The 24055-nt window shown below is 44.6% G+C and overlaps 1 protein-coding gene across 1 annotated transcript; it reads left to right on the top strand.

The window, feature by feature from the left end:
- Positions 1-15145: 15145 nt before the first annotated feature.
- LOC132344660 (testis-specific Y-encoded protein 1-like) lies at positions 15146-15721 on the top strand (the record flags this gene model as incomplete). The annotated part of the gene is made up of 2 exons (XM_059884305.1): positions 15146-15271; positions 15335-15721. Coding segments are annotated over exons 1-2 (513 nt in total), but the record flags the coding sequence as incomplete, so codon positions are not given.
- Positions 15722-24055: the final 8334 nt, after the last annotated feature.

Genomic DNA, 24055 nt, shown 5'->3' with positions numbered 1-24055 from the left:
GCTCCTGTTGCTTATGGGTTTGGTGGCCTATACCAAAATCAAAGAGCAAGAGTGGCATTTAGTAGTTGTACAATGTGTTTTCTTGCAGTAGTTTTATAGTTTCAGCTCTGTGTTTAAATCTCTGATCTATTTCAGGGTAATTTTAGGTAGATTCTAGTGTAAGAAAGGGGGGTCTACTTTTATGTTAAGTATTGTTTTTCCAGTCCTGTCTATTGGAGAGGATGTGTTTTCTACACTGTGATCTTGGTTCCCTTCATAAGTGTTAGTTGGGTGGTTTTGAAAAATTGTATTTCTGAGTGCTCTGTTTTGTTCCAGGACCTGCATTACTGGTGGAATCCCAGTGCCATATTGTTTGAACAGTTGTGTTTCAAAAGCAGGAAGTATGTGTCCTCGAGCTTTATTCTTTCTTTCTTTCTTTGTTTTATTATAATTGTTATTATTATTATTTATTTATTTATTTTACTTTACAATATTGTATTGGTTTTGCCATACATCAACATGCATCCGCCATGGGTGTACACATGTTTCCCATCCTGAATCCCCTCCCACCTGCCTCCCAATACCATCCCTCTGGGTCATCCCAGTGCACCAGCCCCAAGCTTCCTGTATCCTGCATCACCTGGACTGACGATTCGTTTCTTATAGGATATTATACATGTTTTAATGCCATTATTCCAAATCATCCCCTCTCCCTCTCCCACGGGATCCAAAAGATTGTTCTATACATATGTGTCTCTTTTGCTATCTTGCATACAGGGTTGTTGTTACCATCTTTCTAAACTCTATATATATGCATTAGTATACTGTATTGGTGGTTTTCTTTCTGGCTTATTTCACTCTGTATCATAGGCTCCAGTTCCATCTGCCTCTTTAGAACTGATTCAAATGTATTCTTTTTAATGGCTGAGTAATACTCCATTGTGTATATGTACCACAGCTTTCTTATCCATTCATCTGCTGATCCACATCTAGGTTGCTTCCATGTTCTGGCTATTAGAAACAGTGCTGCAATGAATATTGGGGTACACTTGTCTCTTTCTATTCTGGTTTCCTCAGTGTGTATGCCCAGCAGTGGGATTGCTGGGTCATAAGGCAGTTCTATTTCCAGTTTTTGAAGGAATCTCCACACTGTTCTCCATAGTGGCTGTACTACTTTGCATTCCCACCAACAGTGTAAGAGGGTTCCTTTTTCTCCACATCCTCTCCAGCATTTATTGCTTGTAGACTTTTGGATCACAGCCATTCTGACTGAAGTGAAATGGCACCTCATTGTGGTTTTGATTTGCATTTCTCTGATAATGAGTGATGTTCAGTATCTTTTCATATGTTTGTTAACTCTCAAGACTGCTTTGGCAGTTTGGATTGTTTGAGGTTCCATATAACTTTGTCTGGGGAAAAATAATGCTACTTGAATTGTTATAGGAATTACATGGAATATGTACATTACTTTGGGTAATATGGATGCATTAATATTACAACAGATTTAAGTATATCCATTTTATATCCTGATGTTTTACTCATTTTTTTTTTTTTTTGTCATTTATATGTTTTGTTATCTGGAACATCCATTGATAACCTTTCCATTTTTGTATTTGATGACTAAAAACATAGAATCTGTCCATAAAACTGTATCATTTTCATGTCCATTTATTTTAGATTAACTACATAGAAACCTGTAAATGGATCAAATAATAGTTAATTCCCAGTTAAATTCTGTTTGATGGGCTGTGTAACCACAATTATATTAATCCCTTAAGCCACAAATAGCTCTTCTGATTTTTAATCTGTTGTGGGTAATTACAAACCCTTGCTACTCAAATCATAATCTAAAGATAATAGCAGCATCACTACTCTATGGAATTGTAGAAGCAGGTTATTAGCTTATCTCTTCACTACTGAGTTACACTCAGAGTTTTAACAAAATACGTATGTGTTTTTGGTGCACATTATAGTTTGAGAAGTGTTGGTTTGTATTCCACTGCAGTTTTATGACTGATATTTTCAGTTGTCTTTCTTTAGGCCTTTTCTAGGTTAGTTGTAAGCATTCATAATGTTTTCCTCTGTCAGTGACTCAGCTTCTTTAAAATGGAGAAAAGTGAACCCCCTAAAAGGCAGTAATTCTCAGGCATATTTACATCATAAACACACAAAGACTTCAATTCAGGCCTGTCAGGTTTTAGGAAGATAACGGTATCTTTTTTTAAAGCACCACAGAGAATTCAAATCGGTAAGATACTCTAACAACTATGGGTTATAGAAAGGTTTCTCTTGGGTAATAATACCACTTTCAGTTTGAACTACAGTGTTAGAGTGTGAACAAGACCACATTGCCACCCCACATGTTTCCTTTTCTTTCTTTGATTCAGTGCATTGTATTCATAACTTTCCTAGTCTATACTTTTTTTGGTCATGCATGCAAACTTCATCATGAGGATTGTGTGTGTGTGTGTGTGTGTGTGTGTGTGCAGATGACACAAGGAAGGTGAGAGAATAGTGAGGATTTTCTTAAGTGTGTTTAATTTGAAAGGAATTTATGAGACAACTGATGATTCTTTGCCTAACCAGTTTTGATCCTTCCTTGTTTTTCTCCAAGGACCACAAAGCTGATGTAATTTTAAAGTACAAAGCAGATGAAGCTAGAAATCTGAAGGCTTATGGAGAGCTTCTGGAATATGGTAGTTAATATCAAAGTTATTACATTTCCCTGTCTTCTCATAGTATTTGCTACTTAGTATTTAGGTGAAACAGTCGTTTCAGAATTCTCTCTTTTCTGTATTTTTTCATAGATGCTTAAATTTGCTTTAAGTAGGTATTAAATACTTCAGAATATTAACAACATAGTAATGGATTCTCTTCCTAATATATGTTCTTTTGGTGGGGAATTAAAAAGCTCACAAGTCCTAGACTTGTACATAATAATTGTTAAAGGAATGCCTCTTTTACACTCTTAAAAGTAATTCTTAAGAGATGATACCTGTTTTCAGCTAATCAAGGAAAACATTTATGATATTGGTATTGATGTTTCGGAAAAGAGTATTCAGTTTTCTCATGGAGCTTTGTGGACAGTGTTTCTGAATCCCTTTTATTTCTTAGAGACAAAAGTATTTTATTCGTCCTCTAGTAAGCTTGGAAAAATTAAAATAAGTTTCTACTAACAACAAAGAGGAAGTGTACTAAACTCACATTTTGAACATGATAGCAATTTTTAAAAATTCTTTTACAGTGTATTTTATTATATAAAGTTATGAGGTTTTTTGTTTTGTTTTGGGGGTGGGGCTTCCCTTGTAGCTCAGTTGTTAAAGAATCTGCCTGCAGTGCAGGAGACCTGGGTTCGATCCCTAGGTTGGGAAGATCCCCTGGAGAAGGAAATGACAACCCACTCCAGTATCTTTACCTGGAAAATCCCTTGGCAGAGGAGCCTGGTGAGCTGCAGTCCATGGGGTTGCAAAGAGTCGGGCATAACGGTGCAACTAACACACTAATACCTGAGTTTTTGAGTAAGAGTGAAGATTCTGATGACATATAGGCCTTTTAATAAATACTAAGATAATTGGGAATCAGATAAATACTTACTTGGCAGTGAACTTCTTTTAGCGGTTTCATTGTGAGTTTGTTCCCTGTGATATGTTTGTAGTTAGGAAGATTTTTCTGGAATAAAACTGTTGAACCAAAGATTGATTAAAAGCAGTTTCTTCTACAGTTCAGTGTTTTAGTATTTAGAACTTTAGTATTTAGTATTGAGAAAACTATCTGGTTGGTGTCCTTAACTTCAGTTCAAAAGGATTGATTTTCTAAGTAGTGTAAAGAAGATACCTTATGTATTATTACAAGAATTAATTTTTCTGTAGATCAGATGTTCTTGTCACTTACACATCTGAATTGAACTCAGTTGTCTGAAGATCATTCTACAGTTTGAATTTTGGTCATCACCTTTTAGAAGAGTAAAAAACTACAGTATGAATATAGTTTAAAGCACACTGTGCCTTAATTAAACAACGGTGTATTTTCATTGTTTTAAAGTATCATATTTCTTTTAAAAACTAATGAGGCTGAATTATTTTGAGGAAAATGTTAACTCTTGGTGCTTTCAATAAAATGGAACTTAGGTGTAAAGACCAAAATATCTGCTGTGAATACACTGGGAAGAAAGAAAGAAGTGAAAAGATTCCTCTCCTGTTTTACCTCCAGTAAACAGATGTTTTGAATAAATTGTCTCACCATCATAAGACGAGTATGAACTCGTCTGTTTGGGAGTCCTTCTATATATTCCACTTATTTAGATATTTTCTTGAGATTTTTGATAGAATTTAAGGAAAGCAGAAATATGCATTTGAGGTTAATAAAAGGGGCTGTTTTCTTACAGACATTGCACAAGTGTTTTACACCATTTGCTAACATCTATTCTTTTCATCATTTTGTGTTGCCCCTACCATAAGAAGGACATTTCCAGAATGAAGCTTTCAGAAGACAGAGTGGAGTCATAATTTTCAATTCATGTGATTAGAAGTTGCAGACTTTCTATAGTAAGTAATCCTCAGTTTTCTTAACATTGAAAGTTTTGATCTGTTTGTTGAGAGTGTTTTTACTTAGCATTTTAAATATTTCTCAAGTACAACAACCATTAAGGATAAAATAACTAGATGATCCTTTACAGATAAAATAGATTTTATGTCATTTCATTCTCTAAAGTTATATGTGTTGTAACCAAATAGTGCTGAATTTGATAAATCATATAATTATGTTGTTTGAGTGAAAATCTAATTTCATAACTAAATTCTATAAACTAAGACCTTCATAAATGTATCCCTTAGCTGACATAAGGGAAAGGAAGGAAGAGCCACTGAAAAATTCGAGAAAGTGTTGCACGCAGTGTATTTTGTCCTTACTCTTTGTCACTGGTGTGTATTTGTGTGTGTGTATTTTCCTGCAAATTTAGATACTACCCTTGCTTTTTAACAATGTGCTTTGAATATATCCTCTGTAGTAAGATGAAATGAAGTTCAGGGCTAGTTCATTAAACTCAATACAATTATACTCGTTTGTAGTGAGAGACCATTCATCAAGTAATTTCTGAAACACATTTCTTCTGAGAATTTATACAGAATACACATTTAGCTGGTTTCTCTAAAATAAAAACAGGGGAGTAAACCCTCAGAGGGTTTCATTTCACTTTGCTAGAGTTTTCTTTCCCAAGTTTATAAGCTGAGTGTATACATAAATAAATCCAAGAAAAACTTCACCGATGTGGTCTGCGGTGTTTCATCTGTGTAGGTCCTCAACCCTTATATGCTGAATGTATTTGAGATGGAGGATTAGTTTTAGTATGCTGAAGAAAAAACTTGAGATGTTGACTTCATGGATAAACAAAACTTCCTGGATAGTTAATCTTTTTGCATATCTTTCTTCAACCCTTTGCCAAAAATTTCAGAATCTTCACACATGACAACATGAAAAACTTTCTCTATGGACAAACACATACAGGTTTGTCCAAAGATTTAATCTACACTTAAATTGTGTTCGTTAGTTGTCATGGTCTGACTGTTGTACACTTGTTTTGTTGTTGTTGTTTGTATCTTCCTAAAAATTGTACACTGATGCCCTAACCCCAGAAGATGATAGTATTGGGAAGCAGGCCCTCTGGGATGTCCTTTTGCCACCATAGAGGAACTGTTGGGAAAGGAATCTCTCCGTGTATGAAGGAGACCTCAGAGGGCTCGCCATGAACACAGGCAGCAAGAACCCAGCAGTTTGCAAATCAGAGGAGGATCTACACCAGAACCCTAACCCTACCAGCACACTGATCCTAGACTTACCACAACTGGAAGTGAAACTTTCCATTGTTGAGAAGCCAGTTTGTAGTATTTTGACGTAAGAACTTGAATGAAGTGACACACTGGTGACAACACATTTTATTCTCACTGTTTAGTACCTGTGAGGCATAGCGTTTCATCTTGAGTTGCTTATGTGCAATTTTCCATGGAACAATTATTTTGATGCATGTCATGTAGAAATGGTATAGGTACATTTTTGTCAGGCCTAGAAACTTTATTCAGAATTGATTGCCCCACTTTAATTGGTGCTAAAAAGTGAGTGATGTCTTTTGTTTCCTCTCCAGTCACTTGAAACATTCTGTAAGATGCCCTGGAGGAGAGTACAAAGTAATATTTTAAAGGAAACTTAGCAGTTCTGTTTTGTAGGATTTTAGAATATTGGAACACAGCCCTTGGCATCAAAATTTGACACTGCCCTCATTCAAATCAGACATTGTTACATAGCTTCAGAAGATATGCTGTACCATGGACTCCCAACACTGAAATTTCAGAAAGCAACCCTTTCATTTTTTTAAATTATTTTAATGGGAAGATACTCAATTTACAATATTGGGTTAGTTTTTGCCTTACATCAACAAGAGTCAGTCACCGGTACATACGTGTTCCCGCATCCAGAACCTTCCTCCCACCTCACTCCCCAGACTATTGTTCTTTGTTGTTCCAGAGCACTGGCTTTGGGTGCCCTGCATCATGCACTGAACTTGCACCAGTTATCTGTTTACGTATGGTCATGTACATGTTTCAATGCTATTCTCTCAAATCATCCCACCATTGCCCTCTCCACAGAGTCCAAAAGTCTGTTCTTTCCATCTCTGCCTCTTTTTCTGCCCTGCATGTAGGATCATCGTGACGATCTCTCCAAATTGCATACATGTGCATTCCTACACAGTATTTGTATCTCTCTTTCTGACTTTACTTCATTCTGTAGAACAGGCTCCTGTTTCACTCACCTCTCTAGAATGGACTAAAATGCATTCTTTTTCACAGCTGAGTAATAGTCCATCGTGTATATATACCACCACTTTCTTATCCATTCATCTGCAGTGGATATCTAGATTGCTTCCATGTCTTAGCTACTGTAAATAGTTGTGGGACGAATATTGGTGTACACATATCTCTTTCAGTTCTGCTTTCCTTGGGGTGTATGCAAGCAGTGGGATTGCTGGGTCATATGATGGTTCTATTTCCAGGTTTTTAAGAAATCATACGGTTTATTGTGGCTATACCAATTTTCATTCCTACCAACAATGCAAGCTGGTCAGTTTACCACTCCCTCTCCAGTGTTTCTTGTTTGAAAGTTTGGGTGATGGTCATTGTGACCAGTGTGAGATGACATCTCATTGTGGTATTGACTTTCATCTCTCTGATAATGAGAGATGTTGACCATCTGTCCTGTGTTCATTCAGATCAGATCAGATCAGTCGCTCAGTCGAGTCTGACTCTCTGCGACGCCATGAATCACAGCATGCCAGGCCTCCCCTGTCCATCACCAACTCCCGGAGTTCACTGAGACTCACGTCCATCGAGTCAGTGATGCCATCCAGCCATCTCATCCTCTGTCATCACCTTCTCCTCCTGCCCCCAATCCCTACCAGCATCAGAGTCTTTTCCAATGAGTCAACTCTTCGCATGAGGTGGCCAAAGTACTGGAGTTTCAGCTTTAGCATCATTCCTTCCAAAGAAATCCCAGGGCTGATCTTCTTCAGAATGGACTGGTTGGATCTCCTTGCAGTCCATGGGACTCTCAAGAGTCTTCTCCAACACCACAGTTCAAAAGCATCACTTCTTCGGCACTCAGCCTTGTTCACAGTCCAAATCTCACGTCCATACATGACCACAGGAAAAACCATAGCCTTGACTAGACGAACCTTTGTTGGCAAAGTGATGTCTTCTCTTGAGAAATGTCTATTTAATTCTTCTGCCCACTTTTTGATCGGGTTGTTTGTTTTTCTGGTATTGAGTTGCATGAGCTGCTTGCATATGTGGGAGATTAACTCTTGGGCAGTTGTTTGATGTGTTGTAATATGCTCCAGTTCTGAAGCCTGTCTTTTCACCTTGCTTATAATTTCCTTCATTCTGCAGAAGCTTTGAAGTTTCAGTCAGTCGCTTTTATTTCCTTCTGTTTTTATTTCTATTACTCTTGGAGGTGGAACATAGAGGAGAAGATCTTGCTGTGATTTCTGTCAGAGAGTTTTCTGCCCATGTTTTTCTGTAAGATCTTTATAGTTTCTGGTCTTCCACTTAGGTTTTTAATCCATTTTGCATTTATTTTTGTGTGTGCCATTAAAAAACATTTCATTCTTTTAATGTGGTTGACCTGTTTTCCCAGAACTGCTTGTTCACGAGGTTGTCTTTTGCCCATTGCATATTTATGGTCCCTCTGTCAAAGACAAGGTGGCCGTGGGTGTGTAGCTTCATCTCTGGACTTCCTATTTTGTTCTGTTGATCTGTATTTCTGTCTTTGGCCCAGTATCTTACTATTTTGATGACTGTAGATTTGTAGTATAGTCTGAAGTCAGGAAGTCTGATTCCTCCATTTCCATTGTTTCTCAAGAGTTATTAACTCATTGGAGGTATTTTGTGTTTCCACACAAATTGTGAAATTATTTGTTCTAATTTAGTGAAAAACACCATTGGTGTTTTTATAGGGATTCCATAGTTGAATCCAAGAATATCAATGGTGAATGAATGTACCAATAGATTGCATTGAGTTGTATACTGATGGTCACTATATTGATTCTTCTAATACAAGAACATGGTATACTTCTTCATCTACTTGTGCTATCTTTGATTTCTTTCAACACGGTTTTAGAGTTTTATGTACCAGGTCCTTGCTTTCTTTGGAGGAATATATTCCTAAATATTTGTGTCTCTTCATTGGATCGTGAATGAGATACTTTTCCTTAAGTTCTCTTTCTCCTTTTTCATTGCTGGTGTATCAGAATGAAAGCGATTCCTGAGTATATATTTTGTATTCTTCAGCTAACTCTATTCATTGATGAGATCGAGTAATTTTCTGCTGGCATCCTTAGTGTTCACTGTGTGGAGGGTCATGCCATCTTCTAACAGTAATAGTTTGTGTTCAATCTGTATTCCTTTTATTTGCTTTTCCCCTGATTGTTATGTCTAGGACTAATTTAAAAACTAATTCCAATGTGTTTTTCACCCCAGAAAAGCTTACTGATGAAATTACTAAGCACTGAGGAATCTCAATTCTACCAGATTCCCACAAGAGAATCATGAAGATCTTCAGGAGTTAGGGGTAATTTTTTGGGCAGCAGGGAAGCAGAAACTGTTTAAGTCTTTAGAAAAATGTATCATAATCAAATTAGTCGGAATATTTGTAGTCTTTCCTTCAGTTTCAGAAAACTCTACATCCCTAAGTGTAATGCAGGGCTTTCTAACTGAAACCAAGAAACTCACCAAGACCTCACCAAACTCTAACAGTGCAAATTAGAAAAATTGTGTTACTGTGCTGTTAAAATTTGTGAGCTTTATAGCCAAATTAAAAATTTAACCTTCAAGATGGTTGTGCTAAAGATCCTGCTAAAACAGGTGTGGCCGCAGGGCAAGGGAAGAGGGAAGGTATGGGTGACCCTTGAATGAAGTGTGGTCTGGGGGAGAGGCAGGCTCCAAAGACACAGCTGAGAAGAGTCTGGCAGGGCCACACCTGTAAGTGCCACAGCCATGACTTTGGGTGTGTCCCTCAGGCCTGCATCTGAGGAGGAGCAGCACCCGAGTCCAGAAATGACCAGAGACAGTACACCAGAGCAGCCTCGGCAGACAGTTATTGTTGTAAATGCGGATGATCCCGGGAAATATCTGAGAGAGCGGGAGTCCCACTACCCATGCCCGTCAGTCAGAATCCCTGTATTTGCACTCACTAGTGCAGTGAAAAGGCACAAGGTGGAACTGGAAGGGGCTGCTGTTCTCATCTGCTCAGAGTGCCAGACCAATTCAGACACACACCTACCATCCGTTGTGAAGACAGGACGCAGGTCAAACACTCAGGGCTTTCTTGTTGAAGACACACACACATACATACACACACACACACACAGAGGCACACTACCCCCTTGCTTGAGGACACAGTGTGCAACAGGGACTGCAAATCCTGACCAGGTAAGCAGTGACATGACACTACCCAGCACACACAAGTCAGGAGGAGGACAGTAGGTGTGAAAAACAGCCCCTGGTTGGGGGATGCAGACCACCTCAGATGCAAAACACCAGAGGGGACACGGAGCCATGAGTGTGTCTGATGGTATGACAGGGCCGGAGGCATGAGTGTTGGCTGGGCAAGTGGAAGAACCCAGCATCGTTGGAAACTCCTGTTCCAGTGTGCTTCTTCTACCCAAGACTAGGACTGTTGCTATTGGATCTTCTGGCCCAGCATGTGGCCTGAATGGCTCCTTGACCTAAAGCAGATTATGAACCACCCTCAAGTTTCTGTCATGATCAGCAACCAAGATAAAGACTTTCTTAGCTACAAGATTGAAGGTCAGTGAGGGGGACTGAGGATGGGTGGGTATGGGACCTGGTGGGGAGTAGGAGGATCGTGTTAGCCATGTTCCTGCACTGTGAGACTTTGCAGAGGCATCGTGGAAGCTGTTAATGCCTACCTGGGTGACAAGCTGAGGCACCTAGCAGCTTGCACCTTTACCCTCGTCCCTATCCTGGCAGGTGCAGATGCAGAACCATCCAAAATCCCGCTGCATGCTGATCTTTTCATTTTGGGACAACTCCTACTTCTGGAACACGATGATCGTTAAGGAGTATTACCTTGACATCATTGGTAAAACGTGGCTCCAGGGTGGTGAGTGTAGGTGTGTAAGGAGGTGAATGATCCACCTGCAGAATCCACCCTTGTGTTCGCTTTCTGGAGGTTATAGGGCACGATATTCCACTCCAGTCCACTGGTTCTGGGACTATGAATGAGGAGCACAAGCCACAGGCTAGAAATCAGGAGCCTTAAATTTCTCAGCTGGTTGTCAGGCGACTACTGCCCAGAATTGAACAGGATTGCTGAGGTGCGGTTGCTTTGGGCTTGCATACAGGTGACGATTGATGTTGGAGTTCTTGGATGCTCACGGGTGGGTTGCGGGCCTGGTCAGCCCTGGACTGATCTTGCATGTGCCTCCAGCAGATCATTGACAAAGACGTGTGGACGATCCTGTGAAGTATACAAGGAAGGAAGTTTCTGCCATGAGGAGTAACTGGCAGAAACACATGTGGTGAAGGGGTCTGGAAGTGGGCCCTGTAGTGACAGCCATGTAGTGGCCGGGACACTGTCCTTTCCCAAATGGGGATGACTCAGGCACATGCAAGCTGTCTGTGGAGCCAGATTCTGGGTCATGCATGTGGCAGATGACCTGCTGAGACTGGGGGCTTGGGGACTCGGTGTGTCCGTGAGTGAATCAAGTCTCCTTCAATTTTACTGTGGTTGCAGTGCAAGAGGCCTAGGTGATACTACTAGACGCAGGGTGAATTAAGTATATTTGTCAGAATCATCCTTCCGTGGGTGCTGCCATCCCCCAGCCTCCTGTTGCTCACCGAGTTTAAGATTGCCTGGGCCTACACTCAGGCACCTTACCCTGGGAAAGCCTGTCATTGCAAGGGCATCCTCTCCAGGGTCCCAGTGCACCTCTGTACTGACTTTGGGATCTTCTGTGATTTTGCACATCCACCAATCAGTGTCTCACCATGACCACACTTGCTGCACTGGAAGAGGCTTCAGGCTGCCTTCAGAAAATAGGGAAGTGTTCGGGGAGGAGGTGGACAGAGAGCTCCAAGTGCAGGACGTGGTGCCTACTGATGCCATCTCAGACATTGCTGGACATGGGCATCTTCAGCTCCTGAAACACCTATGTTCCCTGTTTGTGTTTGTGTCCCCATATCGAGCCTGTGTGTGTATACACATGTGTGCTTGTGTCGCCTGTGTGTGTGTGTGTGTGTGTGTGTGTTAGTGTGTCTCCAGCCCAGGGAAAAAACAGAGATAAACGCGACAGGAGAGGAAATGCCAAGTAATCAGAAGAGGAGGCACAAGGCGTCCCCAGTCAGGGTGATTGATCGCCCTATCTCCACAGGACCCTGTCCAGGATGGGAATGAGGAAAGGATGATCAGAGATAACTCAGGACCTTGGCTCCAGAAGTCTGCAATGAGAAAAAATGCAAAAACACGCTCACTATTTCTCCGTGTTCTTGTATGTGTTTGGACCAGGAAGAGCGGGTGCATGGTCTGTGGATTCACCCAGGGCATATCAGGTGGGGTGGGCCTTTAAAACCACCGCCTGTGGAGCCCAGTTTGTGGGGACATAGGCCGTCCTGTGGAAATGGTGGATGTGGATACAGAGGACCTGGGATGTTGAGGAGGCTAAGGTCTTGCTGAAAAGGACAGAGACTCGAAGGAGAAAGAGGCACAGATTGATGTACTGGAGACTTGTTCCGCACATGTGAGAAGGAGACCCAGGAAGGTCCTGGGCGAGTGCTTGCCAGGATCAGCCCATCAGCCAGCACCCTCTCTCCATGAGGGTGGCACACACTGGCACAATGTAACACAAAATGCGAGACATGCTAAGGTAGGCTGTCCATGCAAAACCACAGGCATCCTAGGAGAGACAAGGAGAGAGTGTGGCATGCCTTCAGTCACTTCTAGCCTCCCTGGCTGTGCAGAACGGCAAAGAAAGTGCAGGTGTTGATGCATGTGTGTGCTCCTCTGCTGGGGTATGCAAATGAGGGGGAGGGGGGGGAAAGGGAGGAAGCAAGGATGGTGGGCTTATTGCATGTCTCATAGGAACTTGAGAGAGTGGGATACAGGGAAGCCCCTGGGGCAGTTCGGGGCCTGCTGGTTTTCAGGGTCCAGGGGAAAGGCAATAGCAGTCCTGCCAAAGATACCCCATGGCTCGTGCAGAAAGCCCTGACATAAATTCCCTCTTTCTTCTGGGTCTTTCCCTTGGCTTTGGACGCCTAAGGGGCAAAGGTGAGTGTCTGCACCTGGGGGACGATTTTGGCAGTCTCTCTGGATCACAATCTCTGATTTTGTTGTAGGCAATCTGCACCAGGTGACACTCAGAGGGAAGCTGCATTCCAGGTGACAGTCTTGGATGTCCGTGTGCCCAACCAAGGACTGGCTTCCTTGGCACGTGGGCTGTATAGGTAAGCAGGGATGCCTGGCTGTAGGGAGTCCAACCTGGGCTTAATGAACCCAATGAAAGAGAGTATTTGCATTTAGCAAATCAATGAGGCCTGGGTGGAATCAAGCCCTCTTGGTGTTTTTGAGATAGAAAAGCTGCTTTCTGCCCAAGGGAGGGATGAGCTGTGGGCCCAGAAAGGGCAGGATTCCCAGATCATCATCTGTTTGGGGACTCCATGGGTCTGGGTAGGAATGAACAGAAGGGACCACCTGTAGGAATGCCACCTTACCATTATGGCTCGGGTTTCATGCCTTGTATCAGAAGAGACCATCTATCTATGTGCACCTTCTTCACAACATTGGATCAAACCCAGGCATCTCACAGACTCTGGGGGCCCTTGGAGGCTCGGGCACCTCTTTGGCCTTTTCCTGCTAAAGGGAGGTAGCTCTTGGAGGCACAGTTAGACAGGTGAACACAGAAAGCTACACAGGTAGAAAGAACAGTGGGCCTCACTCAGACTGTTGGGGGTGGTAGGCTAGCAATAGGAACACAACATTGACCAGGAATGACCTAGATAGGAGCACACTGAGAAAGCAGTTCTCCAAGTCAGCTGAGCCCAGACGTCCTTGTTTTCTGGTCTCCTGAAAGAATGCACAGGCAATGGGTCAGGCCAGCGTGACTGGTACTGTGAAGCTGTCCAAGGTGATGGGAGAATGCAGAACGCAGGCACAGCTCATTCAGCTCTCCAGGGCGAGCATTTCCAACCCTGCCTGATGCTTTGCAGATCGGTCCCTGTCAGGAGCAAATACCAAAATTTTGTAACCTTTGAGGCTAAGTCACAGAGCTGGAAGTGCAACCTCACATGATCAATGAGAAAGTGAAAGAACATAACCAGGACAAAGAAAATAGGGTGCTTACCAAAATTGATGCTCCTGGACAAGAAAGTTTGTACTTCTACATATGTGCAATTCCTCTCAGGGATGTTGGTGTGTACACAAGCATGTGTGTGCATATGTTCATGAAAAGCACCTGACGGTATGTTTGTGAGTATGAGGTGTAGAAACTGACCTAACCAGGTGATGGAAGTTGGATAGCAAAACCGTGAAGGTCATAGGGAAAGTACATACTCTGGCCATCAGAAGCACTGGAGCCAGGGTACCAATCCCTGTTATCTCACTGAGTGAGCAATTTCTAAGTGGAATTACAGTGGTGCACCCAGGATGCCTGGCAGAAAGGAGAGGCAGAAAGAAAGTGCCTGGGGGTGACCAGTGAGAGTGCCAAGGATCTGAGACACAGAACAGGCTGCAATCCCAAGACACAGAAGCCATGGTGGGTGATCCCACAGCCCCTTGGACATGCAGCAACAAGGGTCTTTCTATCCTTATCAAACTCTGGGATTTCTTTCCCTGACATTGCCATGAGACACATAGACACCAGCCCTGGTACATACACAAAAGGATTGCCCCAAACAGTGCTGTGCCAGAAGCAGAGATAAACAGACACAAAGTGAGCTCTGTATCCCAAGGCTCTGGTGTCCCTGAACAACAGAGATCAACTGCTGCAAACGGTGGGGTTTTTCCCTTCTCCCCTAGCATCTGGACAGCATCAGGTACTCTATCCCATGGAGAAAAGTATCCAGCCACTTGGAGCCCCTGTGTATCATTTGGATACTCATGGAGAGCTCCCAGTTATTGAAGGTCCTGTGGGACACAGGAGTGTGTTGTTCAGATTGTGGAGCAGGAACCCGTGGTTGGAATTTCCAGATCCAGGTCAATGACAGCGCCTGGGGTAGTGGCAGATGCAAAACCTGCTAGCTCCCTAGAGCAGAATCTGGCCATATGGTGGAGCTGGAGCCCAGGAACCGCCGAAGATGTCCTCCGGTCTAGGGGTGTGTCCATAAGGGTGCCGTCCAGTACCCTCTCAGCCATTGGTCTAGATTTGGGCCAGCAGCATGTGCGCGGCTCAAAGCCTAGGGCCGTGCCTGTTTGGTTGATGTACCAGAGCCTGTTCACCCGGTCCTGGGCTCACCACCACCCCTTTCTTCAGCCTCAGGCCACCCCAGACACACCAGCCACTGCCTCCCGGTCATGCCTCTCACTCCCCACCCCGAAAAAACAAGTGGGTCCCACAGGTTTATTGCAGCCTGGGCCGCCATTGCACACCACTTGCTTTGGTGCTCTTATGTCCCATCCTTTCACATCTGACCCAGTCTGGGGTCATGGCCAGGGCCAAGAAGAGCACGAGAGGTGGTCAGAGGAATGCAGGAGCATCTTGGGACCCCGGACCTACTTTGTTGTGAGCCCAGATGCTCAGGGGGATGGGGCCCTGCAGCCTGCCCTTGTGATGCTGTGCACGGCTGCGACCCTGCAGCCACAAGTTGCAACAGCAGGCGACAATGCGACCCACGTCAGCGTGGAGGCGGCAGGGGATGGCGGGGCCCTGGTGGACAGAGACGTGGCGGGGATCAGGCGGGTGTTCCAGCTGCTTGTGGAAGACATCATGGAGGAGGTGGAGGTTTTGGCTGATGAGGAGCAGCAACGGGGGTCCTCGCAAGACCTGAAGGAGAAGGTGTTAGAGGATCAGGGCAAGGAATTGCCGGGAGACACAAATGAACTTCTGGCACTAGATGCGCTGCAGGCGCTGTCCACCCTGCAAGTGGAACTGAGCTCTGACCATGAGAAAAACTGCAGGGGCTATGTTTCCTTCATGTGCAAGAGCCATCAGAGGAGGAAGCATGACTTGGCTCAGAGGAGTGCCATTATCCAGGGCATCTCTGGTTTCTGGGCCAAAGTGGTATCCTTTCTGCTGCTTCTTGGGGTCTGCTGCTCAGGAGGAGGAGGAGGTGCAGAAGCAGGAGCAGGAGGATGGGTGGGGACGAGGGCGCAGGATGGGTGCTGATGGACCCTGTAGGAAGTGTGGTACTGGGCAATTGGCAGGCTCCAAGGCACAGCTGAGTAGAGTCCAGGCAGGGCCACACCCCTGAGTGTCGCTGCCATGAATTTGTGTGTCTACTTCAGGCCTGCATCTGAGGAGGAGCAGCTCCAAAGCCTCTAAGTCAGGAATGACCAGAGACAGTACACCAGAGCAGCCTTGGCAGACAGTTATTATAAATGTGGATGATCCCGAAAATAACTGAGACTTGGGAGTCACACACACGTACACACAGACACACATACACATACACAAACACACACTAACTCCTTTGCTTTTGGACACGATTTGTTTCAATGACTGCTAGTCTGACCATGTAAGCAATGACATGCCACTACTCAGCATACACAGGTCTGGAGAAGAGTAGGGATCAGAAACAGCCCCTTCTTGGGGAATGCAGACCACCTCAGATACAGAACACCACAAGGAACCCAGAGCCATGAGCATGCCTGATGGTATGGCAGGGCCTGAGGACATCAGTGGTGGCTGGGCAAGCAGAAGTGCCCAGAATCCTTGATGATGCCTGTTCCAGTGTCCTTCCACCCCTAGGGCTGATGTTCCTGGCTCTTCTTGGCTTAGCATGTGGCCGATATGGCTCCTTGACCTAAAGCAGATTATGAACCACCCTTAAGTTTCTGTCATGATCAGCGACCAAGATAAAGACTTTCTCAGCTACATGATCGACTTGAAGTTCAGTGAGGGAGACTGAAGACGGGTGGGTATGGGACTTGGTGTGGAGTGAGAGGATCATGGTATCCATGTTCCTACAATGTGAGTGTTTGCAGAGGCTTCGTAGAAGCTGTTAATGGGAGGCAAGCTGAGGTCCCTAGAAGCTTGCACCTTTCTCTTCTCCCTATCCTAGCATGTACAGGTGCAAGCCATCCCCGGTCCCACAGCAAGCTGATCTTTTCCTTTCGGTACCAACCCTACTTCTTGAACACAGTGATCATTAAGGAGTATTACCTTGACATCACTGGTAAAACGTGGCTCCTGGGGTGATGAGTGTGGGTGTGCAAGGGTGTGCATGATTCACCTGTGGGGGTCCACACCCGTCTCCCCTGTCTTTCTTCAGGGTAAAGGGCACATCATTCCACACCAGTCCATTGGTTCTGGGACTTTGAACAGGGAGGACTCAGCCACAGGCTGGTCATCAGGAGCCTTAATTTTCTCAACTGGTTGTCAGGCCACAACTGCCCAGAATCAAACAGGATTGTTGAGGTGGACTAGTTTTGGTCCTGCATACAGTTGATGATTGATGTTGGAGTTCTTGGCTGCTCATGGGAAGGTTCGGGTCCTGGTCAGCCCAGAGGTGACATTCCTCGTGTTGCCACCAGATCATCAGCTAAGACGAGTGGGACGATCCCCTGAAGTACTACCCCAGCGGGAAGATTCTTCCATGAGTGGTAACTGACAGAGACACATGTGGTAAAGGGTCTGGAGGTGGGCCGTGAAGGGACAGCCATGTTGGAGCCGTGACACTTTCCTTTCCCAAATGTGGATGCTCAGGCTCATGCAAGCTGACTGAGGAGCATGGATTTGGGCCATGCATGTAGGAGGTGGCCTGCTGAGACTGGGGCCTGGGCATTCAGTGTGTCCGTGAGTGAAACGAGTCTCCCTCAAATCAGCTGTGGTTGCAGCATGAGACTCCTAGATGATATTACTAGAGGCAGGGTGAACTAAGTATCTTTTTCAGAATCATCCTGCTGTGGATCCTGCCAGCACCCGGCCTCCTGTTGCTCACTGAGTTTGACATTGCCTGGGCCCTTCATTCCCGCCCCTTAACCTGGGAAGATCTATCATTGAAAGGATATTCTCTCTGGGATCCCAGTGCACCTGCGTGCTGACTTTGGGATCTTCTGTGAATTTCCACATGCACCACTTGGTGTCTCACAAGCACCACACATGCTGCGCTGGAAGAGGCTTCAAGCTACCTTGGGAAAATATGAAAGAGCTCATGGAGGAGGTGAACAGGGAAGAGCTCGTGGAGGGAAGAGCTCGTGGAGGAGGTGAACGGGGAACCACAAGAGCAGGGCATGGTGCCTACCGACTACATCTCTGACATTGCAGAGACCACCCACCCTTAGACTGGGGACGCCTCATTCCTCCACGTATGGTAACTCGGCACCTCCTCTCCTGTCACCTTTATCTGTGTGTCTTCCCTGGGCCACACACACAAACACATACACACACTCACAAACACAGCCGACGTAAGCACATGCGTGTATACACACACATGCTTGGCATGGAGACACAAACACAATCAGGAACACGGGCTTCTGAAACACCTGTGTTTCCTGATTGCATCTGTGTTCCTGTGCCGAGCATTTGTGTGTATACATGTATGTGCTTGTGTCGGCTGTGTTTGTGTGTGTGTGCGTGTGTGTGTGTGTGTGTGTGTCTGGCCCAGGGCAGACACAGAGATGAAGGCGACAGGAGAGGAGGTGCTGAGCAACCATAAGAGGAGGCACGAGGCGTCCCCAGTCTAAGGGTGGTTGGTCACCGTATCTCTGCAGTGACCCTGTACAGGATGGGAACGAGGAAAGGATGGCCAATGATAACGCCAGACCATGGCTCCAGAAATCTGCAATTAAACCAAACACAAAAACAAGCTCATCATTTCTACCATGTTGCTGTGTGTGTTTGGACCGGGAAGAGGGGGTGCATGGTCTGAGGATTCACCCAGGAAAATCAGGTGGGGTAGGGCTGTGAAACCACTGGCTATAGAGCCCTCAGTCCGCGGTCACATGGGCAGGCCTTTGGAAATGGTGGATGTGGCTACGGCAGGACTGGGATGGTGAGGACGCTAAGGTCCTGCAGAAAAGGGCAGAGACCTGAAGGAGAAAGAGCCACAGATTGTCTGCTGCACTGGAGACTTGTTCCACACATGTAAGTAGAACCGAAAAGGTCCTGGGCCTCTGCTGCCCAGGATCAGCCCAAAAGCCAGCACACTGTCTCCATGAGGGTGGCACACACTGACATGATATGACACAAAACGCAAGATACGCTAAGCTAGGCTATCCGTGCAAAACGACAGGCATCCTAGGAGAGACAGGGTGTGAGTGTGCCATGCCTCCAGGTACTTTCAGCCTCCCTGGCAGTACAGGTAGGCAAAGAAAGTGCAGGGGTGAGTGTACGTGTGTGGCCCTCTGCCGGGATGTGCCTGTGAGGGAGGGAACAGGGAGGAAGCAAGGATGGAGGGCTTATTGCATGTCCCAAGGGAACTCGGGGGAGTGGGAGACGGGGAAGCCCCTGGGGGCAATTTGAAGCCTGCTGGTTTTCAGGGTCCAGGGTCTAGGCAATAGCGGTCCTGCCAAAGATACCCCTTGGTGTGTGCTGAAAGTCCTGACGTGAATTCCTTCTTTCCTCTGGGGTCATGCCCCTGACTGTGGGGTTTAGAGGGGAAAAGGTGTGCGTCTGCATCTGAGGGAGGATTCTGGCTCTCTCCCTGGAGCAGATTCCCTGATTTTGTCATAGGGGATTTGCACCAGGTGACACTCAGAGGGATCCTGCCTTCCAGGTGACTATCTTGGATGTCTTTGGGCCCAACCAGGGACAGGCTTCATTGGCACTTCGGCTGTGTAGGCAAGCAGGTATACCTGATTGTATGAAGACCGCTCTGGGCCTAAGGAGAGCAACTGAAAGGGAGTCTTGGCATTTAGTCAATCAGTGAAGTCTGGGTGGTTCAAACACTCTTGGTGCTAAGTTACAGAGGCAGAAGTGCAACCTGAGATGAGCAAGTGAAAGAAAATAACCAGGACAAAGAAAGTTGGGTGCTTACCACAGTTCATGTTCCTGGAGAAGAAAGCATGTACTTCTGCATATGTGCAAGTTTCCTCTCAGGGATGTTACTGTGTACATGCACATGCACATGCAGGACCACCTGCCAGTACGCTTATGAGTATGAGCTGCCGCAAGTGACGTAACCAGGTAATGGGAGTTTAATAGCAAAGCATGAACGTCATAGGGAAAGACTCCACCTAGACTCCAGCCAGCAGTAGCACTGAAGTCAGGGTACCAGTCCCTGTTATCTCACTGAGAAAGCAAGTTCTAAGTGGAGTCAGAATGGTGCACCAAGGATGCCTGTCAGAAAGGAGAGGCAGGAGGAAAGTGCCTGTGGGTGACCAGTGAGAGTTCAGAGGTTCCAAAACACAGAACAGGCAGCAACCCCAGACACAGAAACCAAAGTGGGTGACCACACAACCCCTTGACCACCCAGCTACAAGGGTATTTCTGTCCTTCTGAAGTGCCAGGCATACTTTCCCTGACCTTGCCATGAGAATGAGCAAGGTTTGCCTTTTTCCTGTGCTTTCAGTGATGGACCAGAACTGCAGCATAAGGACCTGCTACCTGCAGTGTCTTCCAGTTTGAAATATTACTAATTGTACTCTTTGTAGAACACATATATTGGGTATCAGGACTATAGGATGGATGGCTTAGCTTGATCCTCTTATTGCTTCCCTCCCCACAGGCTTGGGCGACAAAGCAGGCTTTGGTGTGTTCTCACATGGAGAACAGAATCACATTTGCCAGGAGCCACCACGGGAGACCCCATGCATGACAATGGTCATGCAGAGAATATCTGACAGGCAAAGGTGGATCAGGACTCGAGGGATTCCCTGGACCTGCTCAAGCATCTGCCCCCAAACCAAAATCTGTCTGTCTACTGTTTACTATAGTATGCCTTTCATCAGTTCTTCTGACATTAACAGGGTGCTCTCCCTGACAATCATTCTCTGAAGAAAATCAACTTAAGGCTCTAGTTAATAAGTCTCCTGGGCTTGAAAGGAGCATTTTAATTCTAACCCCTCTGTTACTATTTTAGCTTGCTTGGCAGGTTTATTCATACTCTTGTATTTAACGCACATGATTGTTCACAACACCCCAAGTATAATCTTCGAGTGATGAAACAGCATTATTAGAATAATACTGCGTTGTTGAGCCAATGTTTCCTTCTGAGTTTCCTTGTCCTTTACCCAATTTGCACCTGGGAGTGCATTAGCTAATATATTGGAATGCAAGAAAAACAAGCGGTAGCCTTGGTATTAGCAACATAAGACCCTTGAGTTAATAAGTTTGTTCTTTCTTGTAACCCACTGCACCTTTGCTCCATAAGAATGTAACTCTGATTCCCGAGGGGGACTGCAGACTGGAAAGATAAAGGGAAAGCAGGTTTTGAGGTTGACCAACATTTATCAAGAAAGAGTTGCAAAATGTTAACAGGCCACAGAGCCAGAAGATAATGTACATAACATAAGACCCTTGTTTGTGAAAAGCTTTGCAAAAAATGTCCTGGTTTCGATAAAGGTAAAACTGATGGAATGTTGAGCTTATTCTGCATGACTTTGTATCTTTCACTTCTGGAAATGTGTAACTCAGGGTATAAAAGCCCCTTTTGAAAATAAAGCTGCAGACCAGTTTCACCTAAGCTGGGTCTCCCCGTGTCATTCTCTCTCTCTCTCTCTCTCTCTCTCTCTCTCTTTCTCTCTATCAGCCAGATTCCCTAGAGCACAGCGGCTCTCTGTGTTAACTTTTTTGCCCGGGCTTCTAAGACCCAATCTAGAAGGTGCTCTGTGTCTTCGCTCCATCGAGAGTGCGCCTGTGGCCTCCATGAACAGAGCGAGTGCTGTGTTAGGGGCTTTATTGGCTTTCTGTGTAAACTAAGGAATATCAGTCTCTTTTGCTCTCCTTTACTTTCTCTCTTGCCAACGCCGTTCATCCTGAGGGTATCCCTAAATCCTGCTGGGGCTGGACCCTGGCAAATGGCACCCAGAACAGGAACCTGAAGGTAAGTCTCCCCATTGTCCAGTTTTTGGAACGGCCAGGGTCCCACTTAGGGTGCTGCAAACCCCCTTGCATACGATAGGTAGTGTGAGGAAGAGTGGGTAGCATTGAATCTTTCCTTGAAGACAGAAATCACTGACACGGGGAACAACGAATCAAAAGAACGACAACTCTTTATAGGAGTAATCTTGCAATTGTTAAATAAAAGAGGAATTAAAGTTAAGAAGGCTAGTATTCAATCCTTTTTTACATTTGTACAAGAGCAATGTGTTTGGTTTCCAGAAGAGGGCACTGATAACCTAGATACCTGGGAAAATGTAGGGAAACAGGTAAAATCTTATTACACTTTTGCATTGCCCAGAAAAAGTAACCACTGACACCCTTTCTCTTTGGAATATGATTAAGGATGCTTTAGATCCTGCTCATAAATCTGAAGGGTAAATAATTTGAGACCGTAATGTGGGGCGGTTAGGATTGTACCTGCCTAACTGCCAGCAGGGTGAAGAGGGTAGAGAATGAATAAGAATATTCTCTAGAAAAATAGGTTTCTCTGCATCTAAGAATAGACAAATGTTTATTGAAGTACTACTTCACATGTTAGCCCATAGAGACATTAAAAAAAGCACAGGAAAACTGTCTAAATTTCTACATTGTTTTATACTTTGCATGGGCCAGAAAATGTTCCTGTAGATGCTTTGCTCTGTGAAATATGATTAGAAATGTCCTGGACCTTTGTCATGAGGCTGTTAGACAGCCTATGGGGGAGGCTATTGCAGTCGGTGGTGGGTCTCCACTTTTGCGCAGATCATATTTTCTGCCATTGAAGAACAAAAAGGAGAGAGACTGTGCTCTACCTCCCGAGGAAGGAGGGGGCTTACAGGATCCTATGGTCAGGCGCCCTGGTGAGCCCCCTCCCCCTCTGCACAAACCTTTAAAAACTTATCCACCACTTTCTGATTTAAGGTGACCGCCGCCACTTCCATTTGCCACTTCCATTTCCCAAAGCCTCACAAGGTGTTGCCTAAGGCTGAAGAAGATAAAAAGTTTTTTGCACAACAGAACTTTTAAAGCAGACACATACACAATATGCAGAGCATGCTCCTTGGAGAAAACCCTCAGGGGGGCTTCACCCAGGCTAGGAGAGAAGCGGAATGGAAAGGGGATTTAACCACGATATTAACTCCGGACATGCCTGTTACTCCAATTCCAATGGGAGTGGCTGTCCCCCTACCTGAGTGTATTGTAGGATTAGTGTTTGGGCGTAGCTTGCTTTCTTTTCAAGGAATTTCACTGGTGCCTGTTGTAGTAGATTCTGATTATATTGGGGAAATTTAAGTTTTGATCTTGCCACTTACCAAAACTGTGCAAATTAATAAAGGTCAAAGAATAGCACAGCTTTTGCTTTTAACTTATTATCAGAAAGGAAAAACAAAACAAAACAAAACAAAACTAGACTTCTCAAGCTAGGGGCCACAGAGTATTTGGATCTAGTGATCTAGCTTTATGGGTTCAGGAAATTACAGCTTCTCAGCCTTCAAAAGACCTTTTAATTCAAGGAAATGAAATAGGGCTGTTAGATACTGGAGCAGACGTCTCTTGCATTGCTGGACTTCAACCTTTAGAAGGGACAATTTTAGTTTTCACAGATGATTCCTCTAATGTTAAAGCAGACACAATTATTGATAAAATATCCCATGTTCAGGTAACTGAAGTGACATCTGCCCAGAGAGCTGAGTTATGAACAGTTATTTGGGCTCTTCAACATTTAAGAGACCACACCTTCAATTTTTTGACTGGCTCCCGATATACTGTAGGGTTGATTCCTCATATAGAGACCGCTAATATCCCCCCAAAATAAAACTACTATATTCTCCTTGTTATCTGGTTTACAGAAAGAGATTAAACACAGAGATAAGAAATACTTTGTGGGACATATTAGAGCCCATTCTGGCTTGTCTGGCCCTTTACATGAAGGAAATGCTTTGGCAGATGCATTGACTAAATTAATTGCTTTAAACTTACAGAAAAAGATGGACAAAGCCAAAAATTCTCACAAAAGTCACCATCAAAATGCAACTGGTTTAAGGTATGAATTTCATATCCCTAAAAGAAACAGCTAGACAAATGGTAAAGTTATGTCCAAATTTCCCAATATTTAATCCATCTCCACCGTTAGGAGTAAATCTCTGAGGCCTTAGGCCTAATGCTCTCTGGCAAATTGACGTAACCCTATCCCAACCAAAAAATGAGTCTACTTATTTTATTTTAGCTTGCCTACCCTCTCCCTATGTTTTTCTCTTCACTAATGACTCCAAAGGACTTAATATACAAATAAATTATTCAGGTGGACCTAACATAGTATCTTGTGAACAATGTACG

This window comes from Bos taurus, chromosome Y (assembly GCF_002263795.3).
Source record: "Bos taurus isolate L1 Dominette 01449 registration number 42190680 breed Hereford chromosome Y, ARS-UCD2.0, whole genome shotgun sequence".
Taxonomy (NCBI): Eukaryota; Metazoa; Chordata; class Mammalia; order Artiodactyla; family Bovidae; genus Bos; species Bos taurus.
This window is presented reverse-complemented; position numbering and strand designations above follow the sequence as displayed.